This window comes from Ursus maritimus, unplaced genomic scaffold, assembly GCF_017311325.1.
Source record: "Ursus maritimus isolate PB19 unplaced genomic scaffold, ASM1731132v1 scaffold_31, whole genome shotgun sequence".
Taxonomy (NCBI): Eukaryota; Metazoa; Chordata; class Mammalia; order Carnivora; family Ursidae; genus Ursus; species Ursus maritimus.
The window spans coordinates 17,172,302-17,189,488 of NW_024425675.1; the positions used below are offsets into that span (position 1 = coordinate 17,172,302).

General features: G+C 40.6%; 1 protein-coding gene across 4 annotated transcripts in view; it reads right to left on the reverse strand.

The window, feature by feature from the left end:
- The window catches only part of TMEM236 (transmembrane protein 236), a 36,812-nt gene extending 20,039 nt beyond the window's left edge, over positions 1-16,773 (reverse strand). The window contains exons 1-4 of one of the 4 annotated variants that reach the window (XM_008692047.1): positions 15,966-16,773; positions 15,788-15,876; positions 15,200-15,308; positions 12,494-12,591 (exon numbers count right to left, since the gene is read on the reverse strand). In XM_008692047.1, the coding sequence (XP_008690269.1) occupies positions 12,494-12,591; positions 15,200-15,214 (113 nt within the window). In that variant the 5' untranslated portion in view covers positions 15,215-15,308; positions 15,788-15,876; positions 15,966-16,773. The other 3 variants (XR_005838921.1, XM_008692046.1, XM_008692049.1) reach the window with 3 other exon arrangements.
- Positions 16,774-17,187: the final 414 nt, after the last annotated feature.

Here is a 17,187-nt window from a genome sequence, read left to right on the forward strand (position 1 = left end):
CCAGGTCTAGGTTCCTGCAGCACCTGGTTCTCTAAGACTGGCTAGAGCCTTCAGGGAGCCCTCTTCTTCTTAGCTTGTGCTCAAAAATAGATAGGAGTGCCCCAGAGATTACTCCTGCTCCTCTTCTTTATCTATATTTTCTCTCTCAATTATCTAAGCCAATCCCTTGGTTTTAAACACCAACCACTTACCCATGACTTCCAAATATTTTATTTATATATATGATTTCTTTGGTTCAAGTAAGAAATACCCAAATGTTTTCACTTGAAGTCATTCTTGGGGGGCGCCTGGGTGGCACGGCGGTTAAGCGTCTGCCTTCGGCTCAGGGCGTGATCCCGGCATTATGGGATTGAGCCCCACATCAGACTCCTCGGCTATGAGCCTGCTTCTTCCTCTCCCACTCCCCCTGCTTGTGTTCCCTCTCTCGCTGGCTGTCTCCATCTCTGTCAAATAAATAAAATCTTTAAAAAAAAATGAAGTCATTCTTGGTACATGATCTCTAAATGTCTTTTTTGAAAAATCAAAATTAATAAATCAATATTTTATATACATAATCTATATATAGATATATATCTATATATAGATTATATATATATTCCTGAGCTCTGGGCTTGTATGCCCAATTCTATTTGGTACCTCCACTTGGATGTCTAATAGGTAATCCAGATTTAATGCCTGGAAAAGACTCCACATCCTTCTCCATACCTGTTCTGATTATCTTCAAATGCTGTCTGGTTTACTGCAAGTAGATTTACTAAAAACACATTTCCAATTCATCCTTTGCTAACACTGTAGCTTGTCTGCTATCATCTCTCATCTGACTTCCTAACCGATTTCCTGTTAGTGCTTCTATTCTTGCCTAGCAACCTTTTCTCCATAGAGCAAACAGTTATATTTTTAAAATGTAAAACATATCTTATCACTGCCCTGCTCAAAAATCTCCAATGATGGGGGATGGGGTGAATGGAGAGTTAGTGTTTGGTGGAGACAAAGTTTCAGTTTTGCAAGATGAAAAGAGTTCTGTGGATGGATGGTTGGTGACGGCACAACAGTGTGAATGGAATTAATGCCACTGATCTGTGCACTTAAAAATGGTTAAGATGGTAAATTTTATGAGTATTTTTCATAAAATACACACATTTGTGCGTTTTATATATTTTTTAAAAATCTCCGATGCACAAGTCATGTAATTAGAATAAAACTGAAACCTATTAGTCTAGCCTACATGCTCTATATGATGTGGTTTCTCTTCGTTCTCCTACTGTTTCTCATTTAGAATGACCTTCTTCTCTCCCAAAAAACCACTTAACTCCAGCCGTACTGGCCTTCTAGTTACTTCATGATCACAGCAAGCTCACCCCACCTTCAAGTCGTACACTTGCTACTCCCTTTGCCAGCAGCTCTCTACTCCCAGATCTTCCATGTCTGACGTGGAATTATATATATTTATGGCCCTACGACCATCTGAAATTCTGCTGATTATTTCTTGTTTACTGTTTTACACATTCCTCTTTGCCAATCCCCAAACTAAGTTCCATGGAAGCAGGAAGCTTATCTGAGTGGTTTCACTACGTTATCTCCACTGGCTAGAACAATGTTTTTGAACCATTTTTGTGCAGTGAAACTTCTGAGAATCTGGTAAATTCTATGGACCTTTCTCAAAATAAAAATTCTAAAAACAAAACAAAGCCATTCTGTTGAAATACAGTTATTCAAATTCTTTTAAAATTTTGATAGAGTAATATATGTGCCTATCCATGAACACACTGTCTTATTTCCCTTTGAGTACTCAAGATCTCCCAGAAACTGAAATCATTCATAAATCATTCTATGAAGTATCTGCAACAACTGTAATGTGACAGGAAAAGGCCTGTGCAATGAAATTACAGGTTCTGGTAATACTACTGTGGTTTGTTACCAACATTATAAATGGAAAAAAAGGGGCACCTGAGTGGCTCAGTCGTTAAGTGTCTGCCCTCGGCTCAGGGCATGATCCCGGGGTGCTGGGATAGAGCCCCACATCAGGCTCCTCCACTGGGAGCCTGCTTCTCCCTCTCCCACTCCCCCTGCTTCTGTTCCCTCTCTCACTGGCTCTCTCTGTCAAATAAATAAAATCTTTAAAAAATAAATAAATAAAATAAAAATGGAAAGAAATGATAGCTTTCAATTAGAGGCTAGTGAAAATAAAGATGTAACCTGTTCCTAATCCAAGTTCTGTGTTTTATGTAACCTGAAATAATAATTAGTATTTGAAAATCTTGACTTACTGCTAACATATGTTTATAATTTATTAATAACTGTTGTGGGTTAAATTCTGTTCCCCCTAAAAGATATGTTGAAGTTCAAACTCTTGGCATCTTACAATGTAACCTTATTTGGCAATAGGGTCTTTCCATACGTAATAAGTTAAAACGAGATCGTTAAGGTGGGCCCTGATCCAACGTGACTGGTGTCCTTATAAAGAGGGAAAATTTGGAGAATGTACAGACAGAAGACTACGTGAAGAAACACAGGAAGACATCACATGATGATGAAGGCAGAGATCAAGCAGGGTGATGCATCTCCAAGACGAGGTATGCCGGAGTCCCAGAGAACCCCCCCGTGATCAGAAGGAACCAACCAACACCTTGATCTCAAGACTTCTAGCCTCCAGAACTGGCAGACAATACACGTCTGTTGTTTATGCCACCCAGTTAGAAGTTCTCTGTTATGGTCACCCTACAAAACTAATGCAGATTTTGCTATAAGGAAGTGGGGTACTGCTGTAATAAATACCTAAAAATGTGGAAATGGCTTTGGAATGGGATAATGGGTTATCTGGAAGAGTCTGAAGATTCGTGATAGGAAAAGGCTAGACTGCCTAGAACAGACTGTTAGGAAAATATGGGTCTTACGGGAGATTCTGGTGGAAGCTCAGAAAGAAAAGAGGAGAGCTGCAGAGAGAGCCTCTATCAACCTTAGACAGTATGCACATTGTCAAGAACATAAATGCTACAAATACGAATGTTATAGGTGTTTCTGGTGAAGTCTCAGGCAGCACTCAGGACCGTGTTATTGGAAACTGGAGGAAAGGCAATCCTTTCTATAGAGTGGCAGAAAACTTGGTAGAACTGTGTTCTGCTGGATAGAGAGTAGAACTTCACAGTTGATGAACTTGGATTCTTAGCTGAGATTTCTAAGCAAAGCACTGAAGGCACTGCCTGGTTTCTCCTTGCTGCTTAGAGCAAAATTTAAGAGGAGAGAGAGAATTCAAAGAAGGGAGTGTTAAGCAAAAAGGAACTGGAACTTGAAGATTTGGAAATTTCTGTCTATCCATATTGGAAAAAATTAAAGGGGTACCTGGGTGGCTCAGTCAGTTAAGCGTCTGCCTTCGGCTCAGGTCATGATCCCAGGGTCCTGAGATTGAGCCCCAGGTCGGGCTCCCTGCTCAGCAAGGAGTCTGCTTCTTCTTCTCCCTCTGTCCCTCACCCCCTCACACTTGTGCTCTCTTTCTCAAATAAATAAATACGATCTTTAAAAAAAAAGATAGAGCATGTTCTAGAGAGGATACTAAGGGTGTGACCTGTGAATCAGAAATACCTCCACTGCCAGTTTGGACTAAAGGGGGACAGAGATGGGACAAAAGGAAGGAAAGCTGTTAGCCTTTTGGAATTCAAGAGGCAGGAAGTGGACTACTGGAGCTCTTTGACTGTGAACATGTCTCATCCTTCAAGAAAAGGGAAGAATGACTCTGACAGTGCTTTAGAGGCCCAGGAGGCTGCCACTGCCACCACGGGCCCGGAGGTTTCCACCTCAAACCCAGAAGCCAGGAAAAGGATGGAGCCCCCAGCCTGATGGGGCCAGAGGACACAGTGTCCAGCCACAGAGGATTATTCTCAAGCCTTAAAATTAAGTGAAATTTGCCCTGCTAGGTTTCAGTGAATCTAGTTTGCATGTCAGAGGAACATGAATTTTGGGGAGGGCCAGAGGGCAGACTGTCATGGGTTGAATTATGTTCCCCCAAAAGAGACATGTTGAAGTCCCAACCCCCAGTACCTCAGAATGTGACTCTATTGGAAATAATGTCTTTCCAGAGGTAATAAGTTAAAATGAGGTCATCAGGGTGGGCCCTAATCCAACATGACTGGTGTCCTTATAAAAAGAGAAAATTTGGAGACACATGCACAGAGGGAAGACTACGTGAGGAGACACAGCAAGAACACCGTGTGATGATGAAGGCAGAGATCAGGGCGATGCGTCAATACGCTAAGAAACGCTAGAGTACCAGCAAACCACCAGATGCTGGGAGACAGTCCTGGCACAGATTCTTCCGCACAGCCCTCACAAGGAACCAACGAACAACTTGACCTCAGATTTCTAGCCTCCAGAATTATGGGACAGTACATTTCTATTGTTTAAGCTCCCAAGTTTGTGGTACTTTGTAACAGCAATCCTAGGAAATTCATACAACGAAATTAATGTTGGAAATCCCACAGACACATCTTTGAAGGTGTACTCGTGCTAAGACCAGCGCAAGGCTGTAACCAGAGTACAGAACAGCTGGGGAGAAGGACGTGTGGACATGGTAGAGGTTCCAGATGGAAGGAGGAGTTAGGGACTACCAGTAGGGCTCTGTGGGCATCTGGAGTAAATTAGAAAGACGGATTTCCCCAGGCATAGGCCTACGAAGAAAGGCCTGACTGAGCTCAGCCATGGTGAGTTAACAATTCCTATTTGTGCAACAAGAATTCTGGACCTGAGATTTCTCAGAGAAAGCACGGTGAGTGGAACAGGTCAGATAATAATGTGGGAAACCACCCTATGCTCAGAAACTCATACACATTCTCTATCACTTAGCTCTTCAGGTCCAAGTTCCCTTCCTTGTCTTCCAAGACTCCCCACAATCTGCCATTAACTTCCCAACGAAAAATAATAACCTTCCTATTTGACACTAACCCCAGTGAGCTCACACTACAAGCCAAGTTCTGCATTCATCCATTTGCCCATTCGTCTACACTGTTGTTAAATGTGTGAACCACACTCTGTTCCCAGGATGGAAAGACATGTAAGATGAAGTAACTGTGCAATTAGAGCAAGTTTTTTGAGAAGTCACCCTCAGCGATGAAAGTGACACAGCTGTAGTTGGTGTCAATACATCATACCAACAGCTGAAGTTGACAGCTGTATCCACAGGACATCAGGGTATCAGTGAGATCATCTGAACATTAGCTAGTCAGCCATCATATGAAGGAAATATCCAAAGGGTAAAAGGTACAGAAATCATAGAACAAGAATACCATAGAAGACTTAGCAGACTAACATGGGGTGTGCTTGAGATGGCCGAGTGATGCAGCTCCTTTCAATATTTGAAAAACTTTAATACACACTTTCCTCTGAGGTCATTGAGGTCACTCAGAGAAAAGTCACCCCTGGAGACACAATTTTGGGAATCATCATCATATAAGTGGCAGTTTGTATTATGAGCCAATGAGAACGCTTGTAAAGCAATAAAGAGAGGAAATTGGGGGGCACCTGGCGGGCTCAGTCAGTTAAGCATTCAACTCTTGACCTCAGCTCAGGTCTTGATCTCAGGGTCGTGAGTCCAAGCACCACACTGGGCATCATGCTAGACACGGAGTCTACTTAAAAAGAAAGGGGGGTGATCTAAGAAATCGGGGGGGGGGGAAGGGATTGGGTACAGCTCCTAGCCATGGCCAAATTCACTGGCATATAAAGAGGGCAGAGGACATGAAGTCTATGAAGAAGATGGGGAGGAACTTTCATGGAGGCAGATTTTATTTTCATATATGGCAATAAGGAAGACTATTTTCAGAACTAGACAAAAACTAGTGAATTCCCCTTAAAATCAGAGGTCCATTGTCTATCTGTATTGTGAGAAATAGTGTAGTAGGAGAACTCTAAGTTGACTTCTAGCTTTAGGATTCTGTGGTATAATGCCAATACCATTGTACAAGCAAGGGGGAGATTAGATTTTTAAGGGGCAAGACTGATGTGCAGAAAACATTTTTCAAGAAGATTATTACACCAGCTGGTGAAGGTTATCAGAGCCCCAGCATTATTTCATAAAATGTTCTTCCTGCTTCCTTGAACAAAACAACCAGGACAAATGATCTGATACTGGATTTGAACATAGGAAAATTTGGGGAACCATGTCCGTGTATGATGACTCTGGAAGTTAGTGCCTAACTGGGGTGAAGTTAACAGTCATGGAGAACAAAGACGTGATGCAAGAGAGATGAAAGAGGAAGAATTGATGGAATCTGGTGACTTATTGCACAAGGTGGGAGAGAAAAGCAAAAGTAAATATATTCCGGATTTACTGGATATGGCAAGGAAGAAAAAGCCTATAGTCAAGTATCACAAAATTATTGCAAATGAATAGAAGATGGACAGACCCACTGGAAGAAAGAAGTAACTTAAGCACCAGTGTTTTAGTTCATGGTAACTAACGGATGACCTTCCCAGGTCTGAAAAGAGCAAGCTCTACTTCCTTCAGTTTATCCAGCCTGTCCAGCAGTGCTTAGGCATTATTATCACTGCGCACATGACTTAGGTGTGCCACTATGGAATAGTAAGGTGCTCGAGAGACCAGGCTCTGGAGACAGACCACCTGTGGTCAGTGTGGCTCCATAGCTCACTGCCTGTGTGGTCTTGTAACTTCTGTGCCCCAATTGTTCTTACACATAAAAGAGAATTAACTAAAATAATACAGGCAATATGTTTACCACTATGCCTGGTACATACTGCTACTATCGAACGCTTTCAATAAGTACTTCTCTTATTTTACTACGACTACAACTACTACTACTATTACTACCACTATCTTAAACAAATCAACAGCAAATCATATCTAATAGGTTAAAGACTTAAGCAAGGTACAATGCAGTCCAAAATGTTGGCATGTTTCAAACATGGCACTGCCCGGAATTCATGACATGTTATGTTCTAAGGTAATTGTACTCTGAAAGACTTGTGAGAATTCCTGAAATGCAGCCCTGTGTCCCATGGCATTCTGGGAATCCCCACAAGTCTTCCATTATTATCCTATCCCCAGATACCCTCTTTATCGAGATATGCTCCATCTGCAGACTAGTTTTGCAGCTCAGTTGTTTCATCCATTCACTGATACCCCAGGAAAGAATTTCTTATTTACTGGGATGAACAATTTGGTGTGTATATAAATAGCTTTTCCTCATTCCTCAAACCATCTCCCTAGTCTATTATGAATTATGACAGGCATCCCTAAAAAGGAACAATCATTCTAAAGAGAATGAGGAAGAGTTCCACAAGAGTAAAGCAAAGAGCACTGGATTAAAATTCAGACTCTACTGTTGATTTAGTGTGCATGTCTTAAGATGTCTGGCATTGTTTCCTCCTTTACAAAATAGGAATTATATCCACTTGGTCAACCTCACAACACTAGTGTGCAGGTCAAGTGAAAAAAATAAAACACAGAAACACTGTATAATTGCCAAATACTTTATAAGATATTCATGATATCACTATTTTGACCTTCATTTTTCTCAAAGGATGAAAGAGACCTGCAAGATTTTCCAAATTCAAAGAATCTCACTTATAGCATATAATTTTTTTCCTCATCACTTTTTTTATCCCTTCTCCCACTTCTCAGAGTCATTCTGAGGATTAAACAAGATCATGTCATATTTATTTATTTTGTTTATTTTTTTTTTAATTAGAGAGAGAGTGTGTGTGTGTATGGGGTGGGAAGGGGCAGAGGGGCAGAGAGAGAGAATGTTAAGCAGGGGAGTCGAACATGGGGCTCCGTCTCACAACCCTGAGATCAGGATCTGAGCCAAAATCAAGAGTTGGACATTTACCCAACTAAGCCACCCAGGTGCCCCAAAACAAGATCATGTTTTAAATGGAAATACTAAATGCAGCCTGAGGTAATAACAATAATATTCATTGAATCTGAACTATGTGCCAGGCATTATGCTTGGAACTTTATATGCATAATCCTATTCAGTTTCTTAAAACAGCACTCAAATGATAAAGCTAGGTTGTCCCTGTTATGCTCATGAGAAAATTAAGATTCAAAGAACTTAAATAACTCACACAAATCCTCACAATTTCAAAGCTGAGATTTGAACTCAGGTCTGTACCTCACTCTTTCCTAGCTGGATGACTCATTCTCTCCTGAATACCAGCTTCATGGGGCTAATAATGCCATCGTGAACCTACAGGGACGTCCTCAAATAGGCTCATCAACAATTTATCTGTGAATGCTAAGGATTGATAAGATTTTGTATAAACAACTATTTAAGCATTCTTCAAAAGTCATTATTTCAATCCTTACCTTCTATCATACCAATTGTTTTTGCAGCATCTTCATCTAGCAATTAAGATAAACACTCTACCTTACCACAGATATTAAAATATCCATTTACACAATGTTGAGAATCATATATAATATCCAAATATATATCTTTGGAGGAATACATCTTAAAGACACCAAAAGAGTTGCATTGATCTTGAAATACACTTGGCATTCAAAGACAGAAAAAAATAAAGGAAAAGTTACACAAGATAAAAGAAATGGCACAGATTCAGACCAATCTGGGCTTATGAATCCCAGCTCTACCGCTTACAAATTTTATTACCTGACAAAGTTGATCACTTGTTAGAATTTCTATTTCTTTATCTATAAAATTAGAACACTAGCACATACCTCACTGGGCTGTCATAAAGCTTAGATTTAATAGTACAGAATGTGTAAAGTTCCTAGAATAGTGCTAGGTAATTCTTCTCTTCTATGCCAGTTAAGAGAAAGAAATATGACAGTGCTCACAAATGAGGCCATGAGGAAATAGTTTCACAGCGGCACTAAAACTATAGATAACCTACTGTATATCTATTTAGAACACCTGTGGCCAGCCACACCTACAAAGAAAATGAAAGACCAGAAGAGTATTTCACCAAAGAATTCACTGGAAGATGTAACTGTGACAGCCAAAGACTCATTAGCACAAGGGGAGTACATGGACCAGATTTGTAAATCAGAATGTGTACTGGGGAGTAAAAATGAAAGACTATTCTCTTCCTTACCCTCAACTTACCCCAGCAGATTGGGACCTTGTCATTCAAAGACACAGTTTAGGAGAGTGGTTAGAAGTACCAATTATGGAGTCAGATGGACAGAGGTCCAAAGTCTGGTCCTCTCACTCACTAGTTAAATGACCAGGGAAGTTGCATAACCTCTCTAATCATAAATTTCCTCTTGGGAATAATAATGATAAACTCAGGAAAATACCTACTTTACGAGGTAGTATAGAAGGAAATGAAATTCACATGTAAATCTCTCAGCACATATGTGATCAGTAAAAGAAGCAGTTATAACTTAATGAAGATGATGATAAATGATATGGAAGGTTTGCTGCCTGATGATATTCAGAGCCTAGAGACCTAGGGATGTGAGTCAATGTAAAAAGAAAAAAAAAAAATCAAGGAGTATCTTTCTGGGCTGGAGTAAACCAATTGTTTCTATAGTCATTTGGATACTCCATCCTTCCCCCAAAACTCCCAGCCCAGCCAGGAGTTCTGGACAGTCAGAGTAATTCCAGGTGATGTGAGGAGTGAAGGGCCCAGCTCAGCTCCAAACCTGCTCCATAGGTAATCCTGAGACTTTGGGTCATAATCCTGAGACTTTGGGTCAAGGTTTGGAAAATCGCTAAACCCCACTGATAAATGCAGTGTCAACCAAATGGTTTATTTCCAGAAACCCTTCAATACCTTTGCCCTCAGGGAACTGAAATTCCGCTGGCAAGGTTCATGGAGCCACATCTGGAAGAGAACACTTGTGAACTCCACACTTCAGTTCTCCTCTTCTGCACCCTTCCGATACAACTAGACTGCCGTCTCTGTGGTTTTTACATTTCTGCCCTTGCTAAAATTCCCAGCTGCTTGCTTTTCAAATGTGTTGATATTGTTTGACTTCAAAATAAAAATCAGTATTGGGGTGCCTGGGTGGCTCAGCTCGTTAAGCGTCTGCCTTAGGCTCAGGTCATGATCCCAGGGTCCCGGGTCATGCTCCCTGCTCAGTGGGGGAGCCTGCTTCTCACTCTCCCTCTGCCTGCCGCTCCCTCTGCTTGTGCTCTCGCTTGCTGACAAAAAAAAAAAAAAAAAACTTAAAAAAAGATCAGTATGAAAGAAGGTTTAACTAAAGCAAAGGAAACAAAGAAATCTCAAATGAGTAAAAATCAGATCTGAAGATCTAAAAGGAAAAATATATTAGTAAATATATTAGCATCAGAGATTATTTGTATTCAATTGATACAGGTAATACAGTCCTCAAGTTACTGCTGAATCCACATTAAATCTTAATTTATTTAAAATATTTCTATATCATTATTGAAGCAGTCCCCCGCCCACACACATACCAGGGAAAAAGAATTTCCTAACATAGTTAAGTATTATTTTTTTAAATCTAAGTAAAGAAACCAGTTGCTTAAAGATCTCAGCTGGATACAGTGGCTACCTGATCATAATAAAAAAAAGTTAAATTTAAAAAAAATCTCATTTGGTTAAGGGTTAAATGATGCTTTAGACCTGCAACACAATATAAACATTTCAAAACAGACATTATTTTGTTTCACACAAAAGTAAAATTCTATGTTACAATCTTACAATTATGATTTCTATAAATTAATTGTGGTAATGTCATGCAGTTCTGTGTACAGAGGAATTAGGTCCAACATTTAGGACTCAGGATATAGACCCATGCTAACTGCAAGCTTATGAATACATGTGTTGCTATCAGTCTGGAAAAATGCCCCCCCCTTTTTTTTAAAAGGAAGATACCATAATATCAACATATTTATAGAAATGGTGCCAATTGCTTCTCACTAACCATATGCTCATACATTGTGTACATTTGTGTTATGCTAACATCCTCACCCATGGTACCTGAGAAAGTATCTTTGAAAGCATCACAGAGATTCCCTGCTATAGAACCCTTTTACTTACCATCCTTTAATTTTTTCGTTAAGGCTATGCATCTTGTATAAGAGAACCTTTATGGGAACCCAAATCAGTAGAGTCGCTAAAGCCACATACGCGATGGAACAGGAAACAATCAGCCAATAATGCGTTTTCTCGGGGTTGCCTGCGACTCTTTGATAGGCAGCGGCAAACTGTTCTACCATCACGAGCGTGGGGGTGGAGAAAGCTGCAAATTCAAGAAGCTCAAAAACCAGGAGCTTGATGAGTCTTCCAGACGCCATCCTGAGAAAAGGCAAGCTGCTGAGATCAAACACTCCCCCTTTGGTTGTGAGCAGCATATGGACACCGATACTGAACTAGGATCAAGTTCCTTGTACTGAAATCACTAACCAGTGACTTTTTATTCTTTTATTGACCCTCATATGGTTCAATGATCTTCTGACTTAACAAGCAAGGTCTCTTAAAGAAACAGAACAGTTGTGGAAATGATGACTTAATGTGTTTGCATGTTCATTATTCAAAGTCAAATGAATTTCTGAATATGTTTTGCACCACTGGTAAAAAGCAGGTCTTTCACTGTAGCTTGGATTGCCAATTTGAGCACACACAAAACATTATGAAATATTTAACATTTGTCAAGTAGAACCATTGGAATCATATAATTTTAAAATTCAAGGAGAAGAAGAGCTGGAATCTAATCCCAAATTTTTATATCTAAGCAAATCCAGGCAAAAAGACATACCCAAAACCTGGGTCTTCATCATGGAAGACCACCCCTCGCTTTTCTTCAAAGGGCTTGAGAAGGGAGTTTAGATTCACACTGCCAACCTCCTAACCAAATTTCTTCCTGGTACTTGGACTATTTGTTCTTACACGTTAATTGTTATGTAACCCAGATTAACATTTTTATTTTGCTGGTGAGGAAACCAACATATGTTGGAAACCTGTTATCAGGATTGACATATTAAGAGCTGTCTATATCTAGACCAAAAGCATATCAAATATTTAAAAGACAACAACTATCTCCATGAATATCCTTCCTTCAGAAACTACTTGTGAGCACCTGCAATGAGCACTTTGCCTTTGCTAGGTGCTGGGGAGTGAAAGTGGACAGACAGACGATTTCTGCCCTAAAAACCTCAAAGTCCATAGAGAAAACAAACCTGTGAACAACAAAAATCACTGAGGTCAGAAGTACAACCTAAGTGCTATGGTAACACAGAGAACTTCCTCTTTGGGCTGTGGGAAGGGGAGGGAAAGATAAGGATGAGGACAGATGGCAGGTTTTGGGGTGTTGGTGACATTCCAGACACAAAAAAAGCAGCCAGGAGGCTGGAGCGGTTATGAGAACCTGGTGTCGCATGGCAGGATGCAGGGACAGGTGATGTTACGAGAATTGGCTGGGGTCAGAATGTAAATATTCTGTGAAGGATTTGGGTGTGGGGTGGGGTGACGCAGTGTGTGTGTGTGTGTGTGTGTGTGTGTGTGTGTGTGGCAGCGAAAAAGTAGTTTTCCAGACATAAGAGCCACTTACTTGATCATTTGGAAAGAGGAGTGAATGCTGGTGTGGAGGGAGGACAGGAGCCGTGTTAAACTGGAGGTGCAGAAGTCAGGGGGGAGCCACAGAGCCACCTGGGGAGGAGGGAGAAACTTGGCTGCGACTGATGAAGAAAAAGCAATGAGGGGAGCACTGATTCTGATCCCTTCCACATGCTTGCTTCTTTAGATGGCTTCCCCTGTGCCTGCTGGCAGCCTGAGGCACGCCAGTATTTCTCTGGGTTCCTCTCTCCCCAGGCTGGCCCTTTGCAGAAGGGGCCCTGCGCTGCCTGGTTCCCTGGTGCACCTAGGATTCTGGTGGTGGCTCTGAGGATTACCGCCTCCTGCCCTCCCACTGCAACACAATTAGTCAGCCAGTTCCTCAAGCTATCTATTTTATTTGAACTTGAATTTCCAATCTGCAGATGTTTAGCAGAAGTCCTCTCAAATGAACAAAGAGACCTAGAAGACGGGTACCAAGAACATGAACGGACAGGGTAGAAAAACCACGAGAGCCACATTTCTGTTACCAACTATTTCTAATATCATATAATTGTCACTGATTCTCTGTATCATCCCTGACAAAACTTTCTATTTAAGAGAGACTAGATACAAATTAGACTCTAACCTTCTAGCCCTCTGTCTAGAGGGATCAGTGCTACGTTGTGTTATAATTTCGTCTACAAATTTTGTGTGTTAGTAGGAATTGTGACCTGGGCATTTGAAGACAGTTGTTGAATAAAACTGCCTGGCTCCAAGCAAAAGGACTCTGTCTAGGACTTTAATTCCATTTTAAATACTAAATTTTTTTCCATGTATGGGAATTTAAAAATGGTACTCGCTTTATATTTCTCACATATAATTTTCCTCCAGTTCCTAATCTCTCTTCACCTTTACCTTCAAAGACAATGTTTCTGTGATGCAACCTGCAGTTTTCTACGGCACGGAATGCTCTGATAACTAGCTGTGCTTTCTCTGAACAGGAGGGAGGTTGTGATTCTTGCCCGCTACCCACAACACCTGTGTTAACATTGTTTATGAACACTTTCTATGAGCAGATCATGCTAGAGACACAGCCCTCCTGACTTACATTCTGGTTAGGAACAGAATGTCCCTCCGTAAACTGGGCCATGTGCTCCAGCTCAGAACCAAGAAACACAGAGAGAATTTGGTAAGTGGAATTAAAGGAGGCCATGATTTGGAGTCAGGATTAAAGCAACCTAAACTGTGTGTGCTGGAATCCCCTGGCATGTTGCTTATGTGCTTATTTGCTGAGTGAACGAATGGAAGCCGAGGGAACAGAAGAGTTGGCAAAGAGGGCAACACAGAGAGCAAGAAGACTGGAAGAGATCAACAGGGAGAGGCAAGCACACCAAGAAATGCCAGTCCCTCAGTTCTTGAATGTTCCAGTTTATGTGTATTCTTACAAAACGGGCTCTTTGGTCTTGGCAACCAAAAGGGCTTTAGTGTAAGAAAGGAATATGTTTATCAGCAGGGGCCAAATATTATACAAAAACAATAGGTAAGCCTACTGGATAATTCAGAAGAAAGGAATTTAAAAAATCAAAGTAGAGTTGCTCAGAGAGGGCTTCTTGAAGGAGGTGAGTTTTGGCCAAACTGATTTTTCTATTGACCCAAAGCAATATCCATATATTACTACAGCAACCTTCTCTGTGTCATATAATGACATTTTCTTTGAAAATTAGTTCTAAGACTGTTCATGATGTAGTGAGTTAGGAGAGGGTAAGGAGAGAGAAGTAAGTTGCAGATGCTATGTATAACAATGTGAACAGCACAAGCTCATTTTTGTTTTAAAATATCGTAGTTGTGGATTTAAGCATAAATTAAAAATCCAGAAATATACTCATCAAACTTAACAGTGCTGGCCCTGGGAAATGGGTGAGGTGGGGTGGAGGGGTTTTCACTTTTGATTTATTATTTGCATAGCTATAATATTTCACCAGCATAAAAATTAGGAAATACTTTCAGATTAGTAACAATCAATTAGACAAAGCAATTCTGGCTTAATAAAAATTTTATGCTCTATTTTTTAAATCTTTCCCCCACCAGTTTGTTTTCCCTAACTTCTCAGCAAAAGCAACATAAATTCCACTTCCACTTATTCCTTAAATGGCAGCACTAAAGAGCAATGAAATAGCTACGAGGCAAGCAGAAGATGGGGAGATCCTTGAATAGCTGCTTGCCAGCGGGGCAGTGTGGGCAGAATTTTATTGTCTTCTTCTGATCTCACATGAGAGTGGCAAAAGCATAGCCTTCCTCCTGCACACCCCACTCTAAGAGCTTTCTCCCCTCTGAAATCCTTCCTTACTCTCCTTCTCCACAGAAGCAAGCATTTCTTCCTTTGAGTCAAAACACCTTCTGAATCCTTCTGGATTCATTCACACTTTTACCGTAGCACTTGTCTCCCTACACTGTTTGCACACTGGGTCCTCTACAAAGCTGGAAGATCTCTGAAGGCAGAGAACACTTGCTTTCATCTTTGTATCATCATACCTCAGCGCAGTGCCTATCACATAACAGGCCCTGGAAAGATCTTGTGGAAGGAATGGATGGAGATGAAGAGTAAGAGAAGTGGTGGGCAGTAAGGGGAACATGCCAAGCTTTGATAACGCTAACTCATCTTTTATTCCGAGGGCATCCTGGCTCTCACATGGATCTTTCAGAAGGAGAAATCATGCATTACCTGTCCCAATACCATCTGTCCATTCAGCCTACGAGCTTCAATTTCCTTGTGTGGTCCCAATTACAGCCCTGGGGTCTCCTTCCTCCACAGCCACGATGCCATAAAGTCTCTAGGGAAGAGAGAAAACAAAGCCCCTGGGGACTGCAGTTCCTCCATCTCAAGATGCATGTTAGGAAAAGACCATGCTTCTTTGCAAGCATTCACAAAGACTTAGGTCCCAGTGTTGCAATATCTTTCCCAACCTTTTCTAATCCATATGCCCTCAAAAATGCATATTCCATAATGGACTTGAACCATTAACAAAGGAGGCTACAGAGGACTGGCTGGTATGTGTCTGGACCAAGGCACAACCTTCAATTATTTCAGAATCCTCAGCTCTTCTCAAGTAAGTATTTGTCTAAAATTTCCATAACAGATTGGGAGGCAAGGTAGGTCTCTTCACCAGCGATAGAGCAACAAGCTAGCTTGGCAAAAAAAAAAAAAAAAAAAAAGTCATTATGGCAACATTAAGCTACTGGGAGGAAATGCTAGACCCCTAACTTGGAGACAAAGACAAACGGAGATGAGAGAGGGTTTGAAATCACCTACCCTTCAGCTGAGACCAGTTTATGCCAATCCTGATTCTTTCCCCTTCTAAGTCCCCTGACGAGTCCGCCATGCAATTGCACTGCCAGTAACTGGAAGGACATGGAGGGAGACATTTTCACACCCCCAAAATCTTTACTTGGATTCATCCAAAACTGCTACAAAGAACTCTGCCCCTTACTCTGCTCTTTAATCCTGGGTGTAACAACTTCCTGGTAGGAAACAGATCTGGTTTTCTGGAGCTGGGTCCGTGGTGGAAAGACTGAGTCTTGTGGTTAGAACTCACTTCCACGTAGGAATGTTGATGCAGTGTTTTTTATTTTAGTAAGCAGAAGATATCATGCTGTCCGGGGTAACACCTGTTCTCCACACTTCCAACTGTCATTTCCTTCCTGCAGGCAGGAAGTCAAAAATTCAAAGTCTCTTAAATTGTTAGTAAGATCATTTGTAATCTCAAGGTTTGTTCATTGTTTTCAGCGTAGGATCTGTGAAACAAAATGTACAGACAGCCAGGAATGTTCTGGCATATCTGTGGTTTGTTTCCTGTGGTCGTATGGTGTTGATGTGCAGAAAGGCAGGAGCTGGTGGCAGTGAAACTGCTCTACAGGTCAAGCTGGATCTATGGAGAGCCTGGGGAAGAGGTCAGACCTAATTACTGATTACTTATAATTTCCAAAGCCTATTCCCAAAATACAATACTGATCCTCACGTGCAGGTGTCATGAAACAAATCACAAGAAGTGAATTCAGTAAGATTATATCACCAACTGATTACGCCCCTTTTATCAGCGTTATGCTACCAGAGTTGAGACAACAATCAATTTATATTATAGGAAAAAAGTACAATTGCTTCTCTTTGACTATTAAATAAACAACTTTGCAAGAGCGAGGACAATAGCATATTCACTTTTGCAACCCTTTTAATATCTGGTATTCATTTAGTGACTCTATTCTTGAAATAAAATTTAGAGAATGTCCTTACTTTTTAAAATAATCACGCTCCCCTGAAATATTTTTTCTATTAAAATTATCAAGATCTCAAAATTTTAAAGAAAGAAAGGAAGAAAGAAAGGAAAATGAGTTAAGATTTCCCATTACACAAATTGCGTGTAGTGGCATATAAATGGGAGCTAATAATTAAAAACAGACTTTTAAAGAAAAGAGGAAGTCACTTCATTCTGTACGATTCTCAGATTTTATTTTTTAAGAGACTACAACAATCTGGGTTAGCCTTTCAATATTCCAAAGAAACAAATGTAAGCAAATAAATAAATCCTACTTAAATATAGATGCAGCCCTAATTAATTACTGTATATTCATCCCAAAGTTCACAAAAACAATTTAATCTATATTTCCCAAATCTTCGCTGCTAAGGACTTGATAAGTTTGTGGCTCTTCAATTTT